The sequence below is a fragment of the Chionomys nivalis genome, chromosome 23 (genome assembly GCF_950005125.1).
Source record: "Chionomys nivalis chromosome 23, mChiNiv1.1, whole genome shotgun sequence".
NCBI classification, from domain to species: Eukaryota; Metazoa; Chordata; class Mammalia; order Rodentia; family Cricetidae; genus Chionomys; species Chionomys nivalis.
In genome coordinates, this window is record NC_080108.1 from 28445473 (window position 1) to 28467321 (window position 21849).

The 21849-nt window shown below is 51.5% G+C and overlaps 1 protein-coding gene across 3 annotated transcripts in view; it reads right to left on the bottom strand.

Moving 5' to 3' along the window:
- Positions 1-1162: 1162 nt before the first annotated feature.
- Otud7a (OTU deubiquitinase 7A) overlaps positions 1163-21849 on the bottom strand; it is a 247668-nt gene continuing 226981 nt past the window's right edge. For all 3 annotated transcript variants that reach the window (XM_057756512.1, XM_057756509.1, XM_057756511.1), the window contains 5 exons: positions 18650-18777; positions 16532-16681; positions 6215-6329; positions 5977-6061; positions 1163-4180 (listed from right to left, as the gene is read on the bottom strand). In XM_057756512.1, the coding sequence (XP_057612495.1) occupies positions 2759-4180; positions 5977-6061; positions 6215-6329; positions 16532-16681; positions 18650-18777 (1900 nt within the window). In that variant the 3' untranslated portion in view covers positions 1163-2758. The remainder of the gene's footprint in view (positions 4181-5976; positions 6062-6214; positions 6330-16531; positions 16682-18649; positions 18778-21849) is intronic.

The following is a 21849-nucleotide window of genomic DNA, read 5'->3' on the forward strand; positions in this document are numbered from 1 at the left end:
GATGAGGAGAGCACCGCTCACTACTGGCGTGGGCGGTGTCTCTCAACACATCAGCTGGGACTCCCTATCTTCGTCCCTTTCTTTGGTCCACAAAGGGCGGTCCAGTCAAAGGAGATCTTGGGGAATTTGGTCTACATGTTCCTGTCTCCAGCCACTAAGCATGGCCAGAGGGCACAGCAGTCACCTCTTTTAAGATCACGAGGCAGGCTGCAGGCACACAGAAACAATATGTTCACACTACACTGGCCTCTCTCCACTTTTAATACTACACGGAAGCTGCTCTTCTCTCAGAAGGCAATGGCTACTCTTAACCACCTGAACTGTTTGGAGCAGGCTCCAACCGTTGCTCCACCTTGTCTAGCCCAATGAGACCAAGTTGAGAGGCTGGGGCCTTTTATTCAGCCAGGATCGCGAGTCTGCAGTCTGGCTCTTCTGTATGGCACATTCATCATTAGATGGGGGAGGAGAAGTAACTTGGCAATGAAGGAGATAGGATCTGCTGTCAAGCTTCAAGAGTACATAATCATTACCCCGTTTGGGAGGGTTTATGACAACGAACTACTTTAATCCTCGGTCCTATTTGTTACTTTTTTTTTTTCTGGCAGAGTGCATGAGAAAGATGAAGGATTTGCATAGCCAGGTTTAGAAATTTCTTGTTGGTTGTTTTAACATCACAGTACGAGAAAGGCAAACATGGATATCCGCCTCCTGTGTCTACGCACCGGGCTTCTGAATACACACTGAACCATCAGGTGGGTGCTCTGAGGCATAAGCTAGAGCAGCCCACTTTGCTGGAAGCAGAGGCTTCTGTGACCTACAGCACTGGAGGATGGAAGAGCTGTTCAGGTGATGTGTTCAAAAGGAACCAGCCCCCCCCCCCCCAAAAAAAAGCTGCCACAAACCCTCTCAGTGAGAGACTTTTCTGAGAATATTTTTTTTTTCTGAGTAACGAAAGAAATCCCAGAACTATCAGGGTCATGAATATTAGTTATTACCACACACTTAAAGCATCTTGTTCAACACGAAAATAAAACTTTGGAAAAACTTCTTAAAGAGTCTATTTAATAAATAACTTTGATTTAAGGAACCACTTTATGCAAAACTTGAATACATTACTGAAAACTCCACAGGCTGTGGAATAATTAAAAACAAAAAGAATTACTCACAGGAGATACTCAGTTATTTTATTATCATTTTCCAAACAGGTAAAAAAAATTCCCTCCCCATTTTTTGAAAACTTTTTATTTTTCCCTTTTTTTTTTTTTTTGCTCTTGCTGCTCTGGATGTCACGGGATGAAACATGCTTTCAGGAGGAGAGGCTGGCTCCAGTGAAGGTGAGACCCATCTCCTGCGCTCTCTGAGGGGAAGCAGGTGCTTTCTCCTGTTTTAGGGCTATGAGGGGCTGGTCTAAAGCTCTCACAGGTATGAAAGTATTGTTTCATTAGCGAGGATTTTACCCATCTTCTCCGTATTTCCTGGAAGCAAGCTTGCTCTTTAGTGAGGCAGGCTAGCCCCTCGGTGTCCTTGGTCAAGAACAGTGGTCTGCAGAGGTAATCTTGAAGGAAGAGGCTGCATATTGCTGCTCAAAATAGGGTAGCTAAGGACACATTATTATTATTTTTTTTAATTTTCCTCAAGAAATATAGGAGGCACCAAAAAGGAGACTGCTCAGAGATTGGGCTGCTCCCTCAATGTGGCATGGAGCCAGGAGCAGGGCCACCTGCCCCGTGAAGGGTCTCCACCAGCAGAGAGCCCTTTAACCTGGCTGAACCCTGACAGATGCAGGTGGAATAGGGGTAGTTTCCTCCCGGCCCTCTCCCAGCCCCTACCAGGCTGGGTTCAAAGCAGCCCTCTTTGGGGCCGACACAGTGACCAAGGGGTCAATTCTGTCCCCTCCTCTGGGGCACGGATGTGATATCACCTCCTAAGGGACCCTCCAGCGACAGTCCACTGTACACATGTCTTCAAAGGAGACACGAGCAGCCTGTCACTCTGGCTCATAGGTGGGCCAATACGAGCATGAGTTCAGGACCCTGCTTTTTTGCACCCCCAAGTGTCTCTGGGAAGCTCCTGTCACAGGAGCTGCTCTGCACTGGAGCGATCGCTACACCTCACCGTGCCCTGAGAGGTAGGTTGTCCGGTGCCCATTCTGTGGTGGCCCGCGGCTTGGATGGCAGTGTGAATGTTGCTCGAGCCGGGGGCTGTGGGAGGATTTGCTTATGAGATGGAGCTGGGGAGTCCTAAGGGGCCAGCGTCAGCGGGTAGCAAAGTGCCTGCTGGAGGTCTTCCGGGACCCAGGTGGGAAGGACATGGGAGCCGCAGAGGGGGCTCCCCTCAGGCCTGGCTGCGCGTTTGTTTCTAAACCCTGCGTGCTACCAACTGCACGCATGTGACCGCTACTTGGAAGAGGTCAGTCCCTAGGTTGGGGAGGGGGAAGCATGTAACACAACTCCCTTCTAAAAACAAAGGGCTGCGATTTTCTTTATTTCTCGTATAGAGGAACAAAAATACTCTTGCAATGGCTATTGAGTTTCCACAGGTACGAGGCAGATGCTAGGCTAGCACACCCACTTCCAACAGTATGACTTGTTTCCTATCCGTCTACTACCTGAGTGGCATCAGTGTAGGTTCAGGCACCATTAGGAACGTTTGACCAAACACATACACGGCACTGACCGAGGAGGAGGCGCCGGCCCTTCGGCTGACCAGAGCAAGTTAAAAAAAAGACCCACAGGATGGAAAAGCAGTCTCGGGCGGCTCAGGGCCGCGCAGCGCGCGCCTCGCGCCGCCGCCGCAGCTCCTCGCGGTAGCAGTAGGAGCAGAAGTGCTCGGTCTCGGCGCGCCCGTAGAACGCGCAGTTCTCTCGCTGGCAGCGCCGTTGAGCGGGCCCGGGGCCACCGCGGCCACACTCTGCGTTCGAGCGCGTGGCCGGAGCGTCAGCATCGGCGAACTCCAGGCCGTCGCGGGCCGCGCCGAAGCCGTTGCTGTAGGTCTGCGACTTGTGCTCCGCGGGCCCCGGGGAGTCCGCTCCGCCGGGCGCCAGAGACTCCACCGTGTTGACCGTACGCAAGGCGCCGCGCGCTGGGCTGTAGCTCTGGGACCAGAGCGAGCGGTTCTGTTGCGGGTAGGTGGCGCACGGTCGCAGCGCGCCCACGGCCGGCGCGCACGCCTCGTCCCGGGCCGCCTGTACGTGAATGACGCTTTGGCGCGCGGGCGCGGGTGGGCTGCGGCCTGGGGCCGGGCCACCCGTGCCGGTTCCTGCGCGACGCGCGCCACCGCCCGGGCCCGGGGACGCCGCGCCACCCGCCGCCCGCGTCGCCCGCGCGTTCGCGCTAGATCCCGGACTCGGCCGCTCCTTGAGCTTGAGCACCAGCTGCGTGGGCGGCGCGGCTGGCGGGCCCGGCGAGGCGCGCTCCGGGCCTGGCGTCCCCTCAGCCTCGGGCCTGCGCGCCGGTCGCTTGGTTGTGGCGGTGGCCGTGGCCGTGGTGCTGGCTGCCGCCGCAGCGTCCCGGCGCCGCTGCTCCTGCTCCGCGCTAAAGCGCTCCTGTGCGCTGGTCAGGTAGTAGCCGATCATCTCCTCGTGGAACTGGTGCCTGTGGCTGGTGAGCAGCAGGCCAGCGAAGATGAACTTGCGCTCGCCCTGCATGGCGGCGCGCAGGATGTTGAGGCTCAGCTTCACGTCCGTGCTGTACTTCCAGGCGTCGCCCCTTGGCCCGCTGCCCTTGTCGGCCGGCGACGTTCCCGCCGCCTTGTCCGTGGGCGACGGCGTGGTCTTCTCCGAGGGCGAGGTGCTAGCCGACGCTCCCGATTCCTCTTTACTGCCCTTGCGCGACTTGGACTTCTTCTCCTTGCTGCGCTCGGCGCTGTCGCCGTTCTTGCCATTGGCAGAGTTGGCGCGACCCATTTTACCGTGCACCAGGCCGCCCAGCCCGCCCATGTTTTTCTTCAGCTTGATGCCCAGCGTCTTGCTGAAGCTGCCCAGCTTGTTGGCCACGGAGTCTGCGCGCGTCTTGTCCTTGTCCTTGCGCTGTTTCTCCTTCTCCTTGTCCTTACCGTTCTTGCCATTATTGCTGTTGGAATTGCTGCACACAGAATCGCGGTCCGAGTCCAGTGATTCGGCCAGGGACTGCACATCCTCCCCTGCTGAGGCTGTTGGAGACTCTGGCTGTGCAAGGGGAGCCTGTGGAGAGGCAAGGCAGGAAAGGAAGGCCGTTATAAAAGAGGTGTCACCGTGTAGGCCCCCAAAACACAGGTGGAGCTGAGACCAGTACACTGGCGGGTTTTTTTTTTTTGAGGTCTCTGCTGTTGGCGGGTGAGGGTGGGGTCTACTAGAGAGGGTTGTGTTTAATCATACACAGAGCCCTGATCTTTGCAAGGGTGGAAGGCAGGCTCTGGTGTTGGCAGAGTTATCTGGAAGAGACCTCATACCTTCGGTGCCATCCTTTTAGGGAGCGAGCACAAACTTCATCTTGGAATTCATAGATAACTAGTCTAGAATCCCGAGTGGATGAGTAGAGTCAGAGTGCCCATAAGCACCCTGGAGTGGAGTTCCAGAGCCTCAGAATATTTTATAGAGAGACACCAGGTCCACACTATGGCCTTCTTTCCTGGCCAGGCTATCGGCACCACTAGAAGCAGGTTCCAGACCTCTGTAATGGTAGAGGCCACCAGGTGAGACAACGTCTCTCTCACACAGATGTTTCACCTACTTACTCTAAGCAGGGGCTAGACACCTTGCTCCAAACCACATTCTTTGTCTTGGCCCCATTATTCCTTTTATCCATCCATGACAAGTTACAAGTCTCCAGAGGAGACCGGAAAAGCGGTTGCTTCTCACTTTATTTTTGTCCTTTCCTCAAACAGGTTCCAGGGGGATGACCCTTTTTAGTTAGGTCACTGAAGCAATGGCTGGCAGAACAGGACCCTCACCCCCACCCCGTACCCCAGGCCTGACCAAGCACACTGTTCATGTACGGCAGAGATGTGCCTGGCTGCAAGGTTCTGATGGTTCTCAGCTGCTGCTGTTGCATAACATGTGAGTTTTAGAGAGCAACATCCTGGGGCACAGTGGCATCTTCCAGCACGGGAGAGGCAGGAATTGCCACTGCCTGGTTGTCCCTTGTGCCCTCAGAAACACGGCGAATCAGAGCCACGCGGGGGCGCCCTTCTCGGATGATGTGCCGGTGAAGGGGAAGTGAGCCCTCAGAGCAGTGGGGAAGACACCACTCAGCAGGGTCCCTCCTTAGAGTCTGCTGGATGCTTAAGTAAACGGATGTCAGGGAGGACCAATTATTTATACGCAATTTTTACAAATCCCTTTCCCTGGGAGTTCCCTCCCGAGATTATGAAAACATCAGTCACAGGCTTAAAACGAAATCTCTCAGCATCTGCAAGCAGGAGCCGCCCAATAGTTCCCCTAAGGCAGGCGTTGGGTGGGCGGCTCTCTGCCTTCTGCCAACTTCACCTGCGGCCACCTCCGCCTTGGGGAGGGGAGGGGGCACGCTGAGGACTAGCGCTGTCGGTTCCCCAGCTCTTCTAAGGATCCACACACAGTTATAATTAATTCCGCTCTGCCGTGGCACATCTTGTTCCGATCTCAGCAGAGATAGTTTTGTGTTATGACTTGCCTACGGTTTGTTTTGTGAGTGGGCGTGTTATTCCTCTCCTGCTGTGCAAAATAAGAGGGGGAAAAACCTAACTGGGGCGCACACTTGCCTGTACACACTGCATGTACACACACACACACGCACGCACACACACACGCCCCCACTTGCACCAACAGGAAGTCTTTGGTTGGACTGGGAACCTGGCACACGAGGGGGTGGGGCCTCTGGGCCGCAGTGCGGGTGGCCAGCGTGCCCCCCCCCATGGACATTCGGGAGGGGAGTGCTTCATATCCCACACAGCATAGGGCGGCTACCCTACTCCCCTCCCCCCGGATCACAAGGTTGGGGCTCCTGTGCACGTGAGGCTCACCCGGGTCTCAGAAGGGATGCGGATCCATGTCACATTCATGTAGCTGTGTAGAAGGTTCAGCTTGGCTTCTAGAGACAGGATGAGGCTGACAAAAGAAGGCTGAGTGAAAAGCTCCGGAGTTGGCATGAGCGCCCATGCAATCCTCTCTCTGCCCTCTACCCCCACCCCCAACAGGAGCCCCACTACGGCTCTCCCACGGGCCGCTGGGTTAGGGACCGGACTGTGGAGCATGTCTTACTGGGCTAGCCGGGCATTGTCGTTATCATCTTTCCCCCACTCCCAGTCCTTTCCGGGGTCCACCGCAAAATGCAAGGGCAGCAGCTTGTGCTCCGAATCCGTCAGGGGGATGACGGCTGAAACAGAAGAGAGAGAACGGAATGGTGGCAGGCAGCTCACCCGCCTGCAAGGAGGCTGGGAGCCTCAGCAGAACTCAGAGCTCTATAAGGGAAAATCAAGGCTAGCTGTCCGGGTGACAGGCAACCCCGTGGAGACAAAGAGGATGCAGAACTTCTATACCAGGAGTGTTAAGAGCATAGATTTCAAAATGGACCACGTTAACAATTTCTCACGATGTAGATGAAGAGTCGGTGGAGGCAGCACCTGGACTGTCCGGGTCTCTTTCTGTCAATAGGACAGGGACCCCTCTGCATGTCAGTATGACTGCTTCTGTTACTTCCCAGCAAAGACCCAGGCTGTTGAGGTGTACGGAGGAGGCCACTTTGCTAGTGGCCTGCTTCTTGCCCCCATTTCATCTCGGGGACCGGCAGAGTTTGTAAGTCAGGAGAGGCGTGTGCTGAGTTCTACTGCAGCATGACTGGGGTGGGGTGGGGGCTACAGACCCCCTGAGCCTGCTCACAGGGAGCTTACCTACGCAGGACACAGGCGGGCAACCCCACAGAAGGCAGCGCTGGGCTACCGCCTGTTTAAAAGGTGAGTGGGGAGGGAGCCCTCTGTGGAGGTGGTGATCGGGTGGGCTCTGGACTGCTGTTTCTCAGGAGCTGGTTCAGCCCACAGCACACTAGTGTCAGAGATCAGGTGGGCTAGGAGTGGGTATCTACAGATGCACTGAAATCTGGTAAGAGTTCCCGAGGGGTCCCGGGTACCCCCAAAATGGAATCCTTAGTGTCACATCTGCCTTCTCCTAAGGGTGTTGCCGGGAATCTTGAACAGGAAGAAGTAGGGAGATGGTTTCCCAATTTCACCTTCCAAATCAGTACCAGTATCCTCTGTATCATTCCACTTAGAATGCCCCACCCCTCTGGGGTCTCCACCACAGCCGAGAAGCCCAGCCCAGGGCATCTGGCAGCTGCTTTGTTCCTTTGCTTGCCATAGCCCATGAGTCATACCATGCAGTGCCATGGCAGGAACAAAAAGGCAAACAAAACAGAAAATCCAGGAGCCGATACTGGGAAGTTTGAAATTGGACTCAATGCTACCCTCTAGTGTTGCTTAAGGAGATTGTCAGCGCAATCTCTACCTTAAAAGAAAGGCAGTTTTGCTGATTATGGGCCAGCTTAGGGGGTTTCACTGTGTGGCCAGGGATGGGGCAGTGCAGGCAGGGTCTGATGGGGGAGGAGGCGGTGGCATCTCAGCTTCTGTGGCCTCCCTTCCCTCAGCTGAGCTGCACAGTGGGCTTCTGGGCTAGCTCAGGAACAGGCCTCCGTTGGGTGACGTCTATAGGTCACAAACACTGAGGCCTTAGCCTGGCTCCTCACCAGTGTCTAGGGGCAGCAGAGGCGCTCCTTACCAACACTGCTTCCCACACTCCTAAGGCTCTGCACTCCTGCATGCAGAGGGCCAGCCAACCCATGGGTCCTGAGTGAGGATGGAGGCCAACCCATGGGTCCTGAGTGAGGATGGAGGACTACATTGCAAATATGCCTCCTCATGGATCTTGAAATCAAGGGAGTTTGGGAAAGATTGCTCTAGACAATAATAAGCTATCAGAATCAGTTCCTGTGGGTATAATTTGGGCATTCTGGGTTCATCTGGCTACCCCTTCATGGGGCAGCGTTGGTTGGCCAGCTGTGACTGTACTTCCATCCTCTTGGCCTTGGGGGCGTTTGCATACTGAATACATAGGATGTGAGTAGAGTACCGTGGTAAGATCTGGGGACTACGGCCAGGACTAGGGGCTCGCCCTCTCTGCCCATGTCTCCTGTAAAGACAGTAGGGCTACGAGAATGAGGCGGCTGGAGCAGCTCTTGAACCCCAGGAAGAATTGCCTGCTAATCAGAACCTCTGTTAGCGGATTGTTTACTTGGGAGCCCACCCTGTCTGTTGTAAGTTGCTATGGTTTTGTTTTGTTTCTGATAAATTACCTAACTAGGACACCCCACCATTCTTACCACCCTGTTACAGGGTGCCTGGGCATTCTTACCCTTGGCAGATGGGCTGGACTGGGTTCCCCAGCCTATCCACTGGAAAGAGCCTGACAGTCTGTCAACCTGAGTGAGGGGCTGGGGACCTACGGCTCAGCCTGTTTGAGGGCTGAGGGAAGGTACATCCAGGGACACCTCAAAAGCGGATCCTCCGCATGTGCGTCCATTGCACTCCATTCCTGTCACATGTACATGGAAAATTGTTATTGAACACCTGCTTTACCCAGGAAGACGCTTGGCCGCGGGGCAGAGCACCACCTGGTGGCAGATGTCAAGAATAGCAAAGGCTTTCCAAATAGGTCCAAGAGGATTTACTTTTCTGTTTTGGAAAGGGCTCTCTCTGACTTTTAGCCTATAAACCTACTGACGGTATTTCCAGCTAGCCAATGAAGATTAGGAATATTTGTTTTATGGAAAACAATGGGTATTTCTGCTTGAGATGTTTGATATTACAATGATAAAGCTGCAAATTCACAGCTTGTCTTTAACCAACCCCTGAACTGACACTACAGTGGATAAGTGTCTTAAATTCTAAGGAAAGAAAGAGGCTTCCAAGGGAAGACACTAGGAGAGGTTGACTCAGACCCAAGTAGGAAGAACTTAGCTAAAAGGGTTGCACTCATGAAAAAAGAATGTAAGCCACTAAAGCTTTAAAGACACCACAGCAACGCAACAACAAAACCATCCCTTCCCACAGCACCCGTAGCTTCCAAAAGCAAAGGCAAAGAAGAAAGACAAGTTAGATACAGAGAAAGGAAGTAAGATGGCAGCATACAGATCAGGGTGAACAGAGAAAGCAGAAGATAGCAGGTGGCATCATTTAAAGGGATGAGAAAAAGCTGCTAATTCTGCTTCTAACAGAGCTCGGAGACGCAAAGGCCATCCAAAGGCTTTCTCAAACCCAAAGGAGCCGTTCACTGCCTGCTGATCTACACTGGAGAGTGGAAGCGGACACCAGCAGTGACTTGAATTTACCCAGAGTGATGGAAATGGAATAAATGAAGGTGGAGATAAGATTCCCTTTTCTCTCCTTTTTAGCACTTCTGAGATAACCAGATCTGGACAGCCAAGAGAGCTGTGCTGTACCTTGTCCACAGTGAGGGGAAGAAAGTGTGAGGGGCAGAGAGTGTGAGGCTCTCCGTAACGATTCTATCCATAAACCCCAGGTAAGCTAAACACTAGTAGACAAATAATCCGGGCAAACAGTCATTAAGTACCACTATCAATTCAGGATAGGACAACAGGTGAGAAACAAAAACCAGACGGAACAAGGAGAAAAGACTAGCTTTCACCGATCCATATCATTCATATAATTACATGCAAACAGTCAACACTGTCAAAGGATAAAACTGTTAGATTGGGATTAAAGCGAAACAAGCCTCAAGTCTGCACTCCCTACAATAGTTATGAATCTAAAGACACAGGTAAAAGACACTCTCTGAAACAAAGAGCTAGGGGGAGCCACCTAATATCAGACAAAGAAGAGTCCAGAAAAAAGGGTTACAAAGAAGAGGACCATTTACATAATGATAAAGAGACCAGTTCTCCAAACACAGACATAAGCAAACTTCGAAATTGTTTCCAGGTGCACACAGCAAATGCGCTAGCCACCTTACCCACATCTGATGGCCCCAGTGGGTGTCTGGACAGTGCTTCTCTCCCTCTTGCATACTGTACTTTTTCCTATATGAGTTTAATTTATAAATCAATCACAGTAAGAAATTCACAGCAATAACTAATGAAATAGAACAGCATAAAATACACTGAAATAAAAAACAATGGGAATGTGGTCTCTGTTGATTTCTGGAATGTTCCATTTAATATTTTCAGACTGTAGCTGGATGTGATGGGACCAGCAGAAAGTGAGCTAGGGGAGTGTTCTGCCCTGCTAACAAACATAAACGGAGAAAGGCAAACCTGTTTTTGCTGTCACTCGGCCACCCTGTCTCAGTAGCTTACAGAGTGTCTGCCCATCTATTGGTTGGCACCCTACTCTAATCCCCCGGGGCCCAGAAGCCCAACATGCAGCCTGGAGGATGGGGAGAACCTTTAGCCACCATATTAACTGAGCCAGCACTGAGCATGCGCATGTGCAGGTATGAGTGGCGCTACTTGCTTTTACCTGAGCCGGGAAAGGGAGACTGTCATTAGGGCTGCCCGCCCCTTCACCTGAGGGAATCTTCAGCAACACAGGTTCTTTCATTCCTGTATGGTTCCCAGTGCCACTAACTTGAGCTATGGGACAGAACACCGTAGTCTAGGTGGCCAGTTAGCAACTGAGTGATTTTCCTCTCAGTCCTGGGGGCTAGAAATCCAGGGTCAAGATGTAGGCAGACAGTAGCACTCAAGGGCTTGCTCCTCGTATGCAACCTGGTAGAGGGCCCTATAGCCATTAAGTTTGTCCATAACCCCTGGCCTCCTTTTAATCTCTTGTGAAGTGTGTTGGTCAACTGTCAAGTGTGCCAAATGTGACAGCCTGGGCTGCAAACTGAAAGTCCAGGTGCCGTCACCCTGGCTCTTCCTCCATCAGATGTTGGCGGAGTGTGGGGAGGTGAGGAAGTCACGAGTAAAATGTATAAAGATCAGAAGTTCCTAATGACTGGGCACAGCAATGTCGAGGACCAATGCCTCAGACCCATGAGAAATGAACAAGACCATTCTTAGGTCAGGCTAGGAATGGCAACACCTTCCTTTTGTCCAAGTACTAATCTTTAGAAATGGTTGGTCAGTGTATGCAAGTACAAATGTGTACAGGTGACTGCAGCTTCCTCCTCCCTGATGCTTACAGCCTGAGACTGCTGGCCTATGGACACTTCCTGTGGTGTCCTAGCCCATTCTGTACATAACAATCACAGGGAGGTTTCAATTATAGTAAAATTGGTATGGCTTCGTTAAAGCACATACAGCCAACCCGATCCCAACTTTTCTGTGTATGCGTCTGTCATTTCTTAAGTGCCTGTCTTTTCCTTGCTGCCCCAGGTTGGGTTAAAATGGCCAGCCATGTAGGCATGGTGGTAGTGTGCCTGGAAGACTTGGCACTGCTCAGTGTGCATGTTCTGAGATCCAAAGAGCAGCAGCGGGGAGAGGTGTCTCGGGAGGCCTGGCAGCCCACCTCCTCCTCCCGAGACTCTCCATGGCAACTGGTAAACTAAGGATGCTGCTAAAGAAAGGGACACTAAGCGCAGGGACAGCACTGGCCACATGTCTTAGGTACATCCTGGCTTCTAAGGCCTCTTTGCCATCACAGACCCTTGCCCCACTAACGTGCTCCTAGGTGTTGGATGCACTGCCGTGCCCACAGGCCAGTCTGACTGGTACACGAAAAAGAAAGGAATCTGAGTGAAAAGAACCTAGGTTTAGAGTACTGCATTAACAATATCACATTATAAAATTTCATTTAGTGGCAAATACAGTCTCATTCTGACACACACACGGTTCACAGTCATCCTCTGCGCTTCACAGGGACACAGGATCTGGCCTCTACTCCCTCCTATGACTAGTCCACACAGGACCCAATGGCCCAGAGCATCGTGCCACATCATGAGGAAATCCCCAGCATGTCCCCATTGTTGAGAGGCCTGGGTCCCTCACGTTCATCATCGCTGTCCCTGCTTGCCCATCATACACCTCTTCATCTGGACACACATCTGACAACACACAGATATCTCAGTCAGCATCTTACTTTCTGGCAAGACTTGAGGATCCTGGATCTCTGCCCCCATTTTCCACCCTAGACCCAATCACATGGTCAAACAAGGCAAACCTGGAGATTGGTTCTGGGGTACTCTAGAAACCCCAAGTGGAGGGCTGCATGCTTCTGGGCTATAAGGCATTACAAAGGCAAATACTTCCAGTCAAGGCCGCTAGGAGCTGGGCTTTATTTCCTGCAAAGATGTCCAGTTAGTGGTAGGGTGTGCTGTGAGGGAAAGAGACCAGGACAAGAAAGTTGACAGGCCTCAGGGTTGGGACTAATATGGCGACTCCAGGAGACCTCCTTTTTTATTTTTAGAGATTTATTTTTATTGTATTTGCGTGTTGTAAATGCCTGCATGTATGTGTGTGTAACTTGTGATTGCCTGGTGCTCTCAATGGTCAGAAGAGGGTGTTTCCCTGGAAGGGTCAGTTTCCCTGGAACTGGAGTTACAGGTAGCTGTGAGCTACACAGAACTGGGAAATGAACCTTGGTCCCCTGCAAGAGCAGCAAGTGTTCTTAACCACCGAGTCATCTCTCCAGCCCCAGAAACTCATCTTTGAGGGTTGAGAGGTATTTTCAGGAAATGTCACACTTCATTCTAGCTAGGTGGCTCTATGGTAGAGACCAGCACAGCCAGGGCACAGAACTGCCGCCTAAGCTCTTAGTTTGGAAGGCCAGGTGACCCCAGGCTCTGAAGTTGCCTGAGAGACTCTTACTTCGGGAGAGAAAGGTGTGTCCATAGGAGGATGGGAAGCAGAGGACTGTGCTACTGAGTCAGTTGCTAGGGGCCACTGCTAGACAAGCACACTCTACTCTTGCCTCTTGAACTGGAGAGGGTATGAGTGACCATTAAGTAGAGCTTGCCCCATAGACAACAGTCATGAACCTCTGCCACTCTTGATTACTAGGGGAATGAGCCACTCGTCTGTCTGAGAGCCTAGCAGCCAGCTTAGAGTTTCCAGACAAGATCCAGTTTCTGTATTTGGGCCTTTCTTGGCATGAGTGGACACGCTAGTGAGAGAAATCAATTCCCAGTCAAGCTGTCTGGACACACAGCACCTCCTTTTTCCTCCACTATACTTCTCAGCCTGCTTCATAACCAGGGGAGCCAAGCGGGGAGCTCAGCTTAGTGGGGTGAGATGTCAGCACAAATCCTTGAGGAGGGGCAGCCTTTCCTCCCCATGAAAAGGCAGGTGTAAGAAGGAAAGGCCTTTGGTTGCGCACACAGCACGAGGCTGTCCCAAGCCCTGTTCTGAACAGCACAGGCTCATTCTGCGCTGCTCTGGACAGCACAGGGTCACTCTGTACTCTGCACTGCACTCAACACAGGGGCATACTCTGATAGGTCATAACATTCTACAGCAGCCTATCGCTCCTGTCCAGGCTGCTTTGACCCTGCATCATGACTCCCAGGGCAAGTTCCGATCCCCCCAAAAAACAACCCCACTTTGTCTACCTGCCCTTCCCATTAGACTACTGTCCTGAATGCTCGTCACATGCCTTCCTTTCCCTAAAAGCAGAGAGACGTTTATTGAGGATGCTGGGATGTTGCACAGTCCATGCTGTGGGACTGACTCTTGGACTCCATCACGGGATGTGGGACCTAGGGCTATCACAGGCAGTGGGGAATAGAGGCCCTTTTGGTAGTTCTTCACAGCTCAGCAGCTGCTGCCCCAGGTCAGGGTGTGGGTGGCACAGGGCATGGAACAGTGAGGCAGGAACTCCTTCATCTGAAGCTTCTGTAGTTTCATTATGGCTGACCATGATTTAAAATAGTACATAGAAATCAACGGTTCACAAGATGAAGCTGAGCGCTGTTCTGAGCCGTATGAAGAAGGTCACAGCTCCCATGCAGGTGCAAAGTCCCTCTGTGCACCGAGCCCTCACAGTAGATGCTATCTTTAGCTGTCTGCTGTCCGCAGCTGCCTGGGCTGTCTGGCTGATGCTCAGGGATCTCTGTACTTTTGCACACCACCCCTTATCCATGGGCCCCAAAGCACCATCAGCAATGATGGAATTGAGACCCACAAGGAGAAGCCAGGAAGTACTTCCTTTGAAGCAGAAAGGGGGAAGGTTGTTCAACTTAATAAGGAAAGACAATGAATCACATGCCTGTTGCTAAGGTCCACAGCACAGTGAATCTATGCGTGAGGTCACGGAGAAGGACAGTGATATCAGCCCTAGTCTGGCTGCTGTGTCTGAAGCTGCCGAAGCCCCACCCATAGCACTAGTCAGTGCCTGTGGTGGGGAAGGCCACACACAGGAACATAGTCAGGCTTTGGGCCATCCAGGATGTCAGCTACCCGCAGGCATCTTTTCAGTGTCTCCCTTCGGTGATGGCAGAGCCACTGTTGGTATATAGAGGTATATCCTCTAGAGAGCCTGCATCCCCTCTAGGGCTCTAGCCCAGCTTGTAAGGACTGGTAGTGGGAATGCGCAGTTCTGGGCACATAGTGGCTGTGGAGGCAGGACCCACAGACACTATGGAGGGACCCAGCACCCACAGAAGCCAAGAGTTAACTATACTATGCTCTGGGGCCAGAACCCAGACTTTGGAAAAAAGCTTGTCCCCCAGAGTGAAACCTGTACTCTGCTATGTTCCTTAGAGGGATGTGATTGTACCTTCCACAGCTATCGTTTCACCAGGGAGACTTCTGGAAGACCTCTGGGGGACCTGAGACTGTGAACTTGATGTTGACCTCAGGGGCTTTTGGGACTCTTGTCAAGAGTCCCAGTCCTAGCCCAAATCACAGCCTGTAGCAAGTGCTACAGTATTAAAGGTGGGGGTCTTCATGCGCATATGGTTTCAGTAACCTGGAAAGCTGATGCAGGAAGACCCCTCGAGTCTAGGACTTTGGAGGTCATTCTGAACAACACAGGAAGGCCTCATTTCAGACCATGCCAAAACAGAAGCCAGACAAAACTCTAGGGAAGGAGGCAGGCACCGCTGGAAGCAGAGAGATGAGGGAAAAGCATGCTCACCCCAGGCTTTGATGATGGAGAACCTCTTCTGGTGGTCACAGGTAGTGAGTGAGTTATGAGGAAGGGTGAGGAACAGCAGTCTGTGACCTTGGCTGCCTGGACCCACTCCTACTTACATCAGCATGTGAGCTGCACTTTGATTTGGCTTTTGGGAAGGGGGCCAGGATCTTTCTACACCCTGCATCATTGACCTGCTGACTCTCTGACTGGCTGTCAGGCCAGGAACATATGTGGAAGGGGTGCTTTATAGGGGCTGGAGGAGGTAGGGCTCTGTCTGTGTCCTCCCTTGCCAGCTGTCCACAGGAGGGGGCAGGATACACTCAGTGTAAAGAGTCAGGATGGTACCTCTAGCTTCTGGCTTTTGGGAGCCCTCAACCAACCACTTGGGGTTTCCTAGAACCACATTCAAGGGCCCAACCCCTAGAACACATGCTATTTCCTTGGCCTTCAGTCTCCTGAGGAAAATCTCATTCTGTACTGAAAATAACAGTGGCAATACTAAAACCTTGTCCTTTCTACCCAGACACTCACATATCCATCACAGCTAACTCAGAGCGCAACAAAGCCCTCTTCGCCATCAGTGAATCAGCCCCACCTGTCTCACTGCTAGCTGCAACTGTGCACCGTGCAGCAGGTGGCGCTGGTCCCATCAATCCATCAGCACTGAGATGGCTTCTTGCAGGAAGCCTGGCTATAGTGACCTGCAGATAAAGTGTTGGCTTTTTGGTTCAAAAGCTTACTAGTGTACAGCAGGAGTGGGCAAGCCTTTCATGAACAGTGCCAACAAATTAATGTCGGAGGCCAGCAGGCCACACACACACACACACACACACACACACACACACACTCTGCTGCCCCACTGCAAAGCAGCCACGGGGAAAATGTCAGGCAATGAGTCTGGCTGTGTGCCACTAAAACTATCTGCAACTAAGTGGTGGGCCACAGCTTGCCAAAACTTGCCCTGAAGGGATTTTGTTTTTCAACTCCAACTGAAGTGGATTGCTTCCATCTATAAATCCACACACAACATTAGCAATAATTAGTTTTACAGTTAAAAATCCCCCTAAGGACACAGACAACATGTATTTCAAAAGGCTAGAAGTGAGGATCTTGAACATTTTCAACATCAGAAGTAATACATGATGTTGGAGGACATAGATGCGTTTTCCCTGACTAGTGCACTACACAGTATGTACACTGAAATACACACATGTGTCAGCTAAAATTAATTAAAATATAGAAAACTTATACATGCCCATGATGGACGCCAACAGCTAAGTGCAGACAGTGGCATCATCACTTATTTCCAGAGCGGTTTAGGTGGCTATTACCTCTAATGTCACTACTGCCAGTCAACACATATGCGAACCTATTGAGCATGGCTGTGCAGAAACCATGGCTGCTCCTTGTGTGTGCATGTGCGCTAGGCGGTTGTCCACACATACCCCATCTCCCTCCACCCCACCTTACCCCCTTGTGTTTCAGGGGCTGGACAAACCTTGTTCTCTCTGCTGGTCTCTCTGTTCCATGGACACAAGGGCCGAGAAGTGCGCTTGATCATAAGCCAGAACCAGGGGCGAACAGTGGCACCTGTTGGGAGGCACCTCCAAGGGCAGATAGATCCCTCCAAATGGGATGGGTGCAAATGCTGTGGACACAGACACGGGTAGAGTCGGAGGGCAAGAGTGGGAAAGGGAGGAGTGGGTTGACGCAGGGAGAGGGAAGAGGGGAACAGAATTAGTGCTCAGGGCCAGGACTGAAGGTTTCCATGGTGATCTGCCTGGGTAGCCTGCTCCTGAGAGCCACACCATAGATAGAAGAGCGGCAGGGTCAGGGCTAAGACCATTGCCCAAGACGGTCAGAAGTATCGCCCACTAGCTTGTCTAGAAGTCTCTGCTGTCCTTTCTCTTCTGCTGTCACTGAAATGTTCACATGCAGGCAGGACCTACATTCCCTGAGTGTGACTGGTGCATATTAAAATCAACTTCTACAGCACAGAAGGGAGCAGTCAGAGAGCTCTGGTACTGAGCTGCAGATCAGGTGGGACATGAGAAGTAAAGACGCTATCTTTGTGTGATGAGATACCATCCTGTTCACGTTCTTATGAAGAACAAGGGAAGAGAAGCCTGAAAACCACTTCTTTGAACACCGGCCCCAAGCAGTAGCTGATTCTTTTCTTTTTCCCCCACTGAAATAGGGTCTCAGGTAGACCTGACTTACTATGTAGCTGAGGATGACCTTGAACTTCCAACTCCCTTGACCCCCTGAGTGCTGGAATTACAGGCATGTACCACCATGCCCATTTTATGCATTGCTGCAATGGAACCAGGACTTCATGCATGCTAGGCAAGCAGTTTACCCTCTGGGCCAACCCCCAGCCTAGCAGCTAGGGTTTGATCATGAAGAACATTGCCTTTAGCCTCAGAGTGGGAATTGTACCCTCCTTAGTGTGGAGCACAGGGGCCTTTAGAGTGGTCTCTGAGGATCTCAGTCATCCCTCCCACCCCCACCTTCACTCAGTCTGTACTGGGCAGGATGATTCTGCCTACATAAGCATCCTATTTTGAGGGCTGTAATAAGGAGAAGGACATGGACCAGAGGGCTGCTGGCTCTGGTGCTTGGCAGCAGGCAAAGAGACCTGGGCAGGATGCACGGATGCACGTTCTGCTAGCCCTTGCCCTCAGAGCAGCCACAGCCATGCTGGTCTTTCTCTGGCATGAAGACGGATGCCTGGCCACCAGGGCTCCAGGACATTCATGACTTCTATTATGGGATGGATTTAAATGTAAGTGAAGCCGAGTGAAATGTCACAGGGTCACTTCACTGGCATGCCGCAGTGAAGAGATGTTGTGGACAATGCCGTCTTTAGAAGTGACGAACACGGCAGCAAGAGTGAACTGGATTGCAATGGTGCCACCAGGGAGAACGGAAAAGGAACCACACTGGGGAAAGTGCTGGGAGTGGGGTCTGCTGAGGGAGGCAGGGACCTGGTGACAGCTCTCCTGGTTCTCCCTCTTTTCTGCCTCTTCAGAGCATGGCCAGCCAGCTCTGTGGAGTTTCAGACATCCTTACTACAGCTCCTTGCACTCGCAGGAGCTTCAGGCTTAGGGATGTCATGTGAGAATCTACGCCCTGTCTCTGGCTAAACCTGGGTGGGGGTATTGTCCAGCCTTACTGGGGGCTTCAGTGCACTTATCTATCTGGGGGAGATTGTATCAAGTGCTGAGGGAGGGGTCATCCAAGAAGTCATGGGCGAGGCTCTCAGTGGCCAGATAACAGCGGCTTGGCTCCCCTGCAGTTCCTGACTCTTCACCACCCTTCAGAGCCTCCACACTCAGCCCTCCTTCCTTTCCTCTCTACAACACTATCCTGCAGAACTCCGGGAACAGGGCCTGGAGCTTTCATAGGATCTGTGCTGTCTGCGGTGCTTGGCCAGATTTCTCATAGTCTCCTGCTGCCGCCATGCAGGACAGGTGATCAGTGCCGTGCTGGAGGAAGAAGAACTGCATGAAATGCTATCTTTGTACATGTCTTAAAGTGACATGACTCTGCCTATGTACAGGTAGATGTCACCCTTTCTGGACCACCCCTAAATACAGCTCCTTGAGGATCCTACCTTCACCACCAGAGTCTCTTAGCATGGTGTCTGCCACCACCACAATGGGTCTCCGCAGTATGTGGGCTAGGACGAAGACATGGAACTCTTCCAGGCTTTCATATACAGGATCCTCAGAGTTGTCCACACTAGGAAATAAAACAAAGTAATCTTGTCATGAGACTAGACTGGAGTGGGGAACACAAAAGGCAGGGACTCGGAGTAGGGACTGAGCACCCACAAAAACTGGACCCTATTTACAAGGATCTGAGGAACCTTCCGGGAACAGTTCCTGGGAAGAGGTCATGAAGAAGCTGCCTGAATCCTACCCTGAGGGGAGGAGGAGGCTGAACGCACAGCCACACACTGAGCCTCTGCAGCCTGGGTCCAAGCTCCTGCCTTGCCTCGTGGGTGGAGTAGACCCCAAGAATCACTGTCATCCAGACTGTGAGACACTGGGGCAGAAGACTGTGACCTAGATGTCCCTCAACAACAGGGCCACCCTCCGAGGGAAGAGAGCCAGAGCTCTTAGATGGTGGGGCCTTGTGTAAGTCTCCTAGATATGATGACAGTGTGTAGCAGGAGGCGACAGACTCTACGGTTTTCAGTATCCTAGGGCTTCTGGAATCCGTTCCCCAAAGACAGCAAGGGAGCAGGGATGGCTGGGAATGAGTTCTGTGTGCAGAGTGCTGGACCAACTCTCTCCATCACTCCTAGAACAAAGGCTGTAAATCCTAAGAAATGCACCAGGCCTGTGGGGAAATCCCATGTCACATTAGGGTTCTTTCTTTCTTTCTTTCTTTCTTTCTTTCTTTCTTTCTTTCTTTCTTTCTTTCTTTCTTTCTTCTTTTTCTTGCATTTCTCTTTCTCTCTCTCTCTTCCCTCCCTCCCTTCCTCCCTTCCTCCCTCCCTCCCTCCCTCCCTCCCTCCCTCCCTCCTTTTTTCCTTTCTTCCTTCCTTTCTCTTGCCTTTTTCTTTTGTGGCCAACAAACTTTACTTAATACTTGAAAATGTGGCAGCAGTCAGAAGTCATAAAATGTCACACAGAACCATCTGCAAGTTATCCTCTAGGCTTCCACGTCTTTATTCTGAGAGGGGTCAGAGTGCTTCTTGTTTACACGGCCACCTTTGACACATCAGGACACAGCCATCAAAAGGAAGAGCTACCATCCAGCCACCAGGCCTGCTCACAGTGGTCCCGGCAACACCTTTAAGATGTAGGACCAAGCTCAGGGTCATGAGTTGCTTTCTCTTAGGTCTCTTCAATCTCCTTTATCCTGCTGGTATTTATGTTTTATGCTGCTTGGTATTTCTATTTCCATAACCATGGCACTTCTGAGATGCTGAGGAGTACAGGGCAGGTGGCTTGTGGAAGTTTCTATGACGTTAGACTAGGGTTTGTCAGGTCATCCTTGAGTGTCCTCTCAGGTGGTGGGATATGGAGGTGGACCTACCTCTGGTGGGGCCTAGGACACTGGCTCTTCTTCCAGCCACACCCTCACAGAGCTGCTCAGGTCACCTCTGTAACTAACACACAATCCACAGGGGAACTAGGAACCCCCGCACATCTCTTGGTATTTCACAAGCTTGTTGATAGATAGCACTGTGAAGTTCTGGTTTGATACTTTTATTAAATGATTTATAATCCATTATGATATTATGATGCTCAAATATGCTTTAATTCGGTCTTCTTCACTTATTTCAGCTTGGTCTGTGTTTTTCTGATATCTCCTTGCCATTCTTTTGGATTACTTCCTTGTTCCCTGGCACAAGAAGATGGACCATGTTCACACGTCACCTATCACAGCGGCATGGAACATGCTAAGTTCACTAGGACTCTCACTTCCAGTCTAACCCTTATTAAATTCATCCTTCTTCTTCTTCTTTTTTTTTTGATTTTTCGAGACAGGGTTTCTCTGTAGCTTTTTGGTTCCTGTCCTAAATTCATCCTTCTTATAACTTCCTCCTGTACAGTGGGAAACTGCCTGGAATGACTCCACCATTCTTACTCATAGGAAGCCGTCTTCTGGCCTTGAAGCAGTCTCCCATTTTGGCCGCCATCCCCAATAGTGCCAACCCTCAGTTTTCCCTCTCCACCCTGAATGTCTAAAACATGTTTTGCTTTAACCAAATAGCTCTGGCTGGGCAGATGGGTGCGGTGATTGTGCTTGTGAGGGCTGGAGTTAGGATCCTCAGAATCCAGGCGTGAAAGCAGGCAGCCATGGTGGCTGCTGTAATCCTAGCATTTGTGATACAGATGTGGGATTTCCAGGGCCAGCTGGCTAGCCAAGGCTAGCCAAGTGTGTAAGCTCCAGGTGCAGCGAGAGAGAGTATCTCAATAAACAAAGAAGTGGGCGACTGAGGAAGACACCAGACATGAATTTTGGGCTTCTACAGGCATCCATGTGCCTGTCCACATGAAAATGCACATATGTTTACACCTTTCCCACGAAACACACAGATCTCTGTATCTGTAGGCTCCACATCTGAAGATTCAAACTACTGAGAATAGAAGCACTAAACGAACTGTACGCACTTTTTCCTTATCCCCTAAACAATATAATGCGCTTCCTTCCCTTCAGAAGCGCGGAGTGTGAGGTCACTCGTGACAGCAATGGAAAACAGACTAGCACGCTGACCGCTATTCTCTTCTCTCCCACCTGTGCTTCCCCAGAAGAGATTGGGTTTTCTCCTCGGCAAGTGTGGGAAAGCCAACAGTGAAAGAAACACTGGACTGGAAGGGACACCTGGGACTTGGAGGGCACGGAGCAGATAAAAGCTAAGTTTTCAGGAACAAATCTTCAACTGTACAAACATACGTCTGCCTGGCCACAGGCCGGACTATCAGGACTGACGTGGAATGGCTATGCTGGCTATGCTGGAATGCATCCTAGCTTGAGAGGGCTGGCCCAGTGGGCACGAGGCTCACTGTGGTGAGGTGTTGAGAGCCCAGAGGATTTCCTGGCCTGCAAACCCGAGACTGGCCAGGAGACACGCACATCTGTGTTCTTGGTGTCAGCATTCATTCTTCGTGCTTTGGCAGAGAACTCTTCTGGGCTGGGACCTTTTACTTCAGCACAAAAGAGCAAATATCAAAGAATGCATCTTCTGAAATTTCATGGCCAAATGTGCCTGTTGGTCCAGACTGCTCTTCATTCTACAGTGGAGCTGGAGCTGACCTGCAGGAGCAAGCTTTCCTTGAGTGCACACAGCGTGCAAGG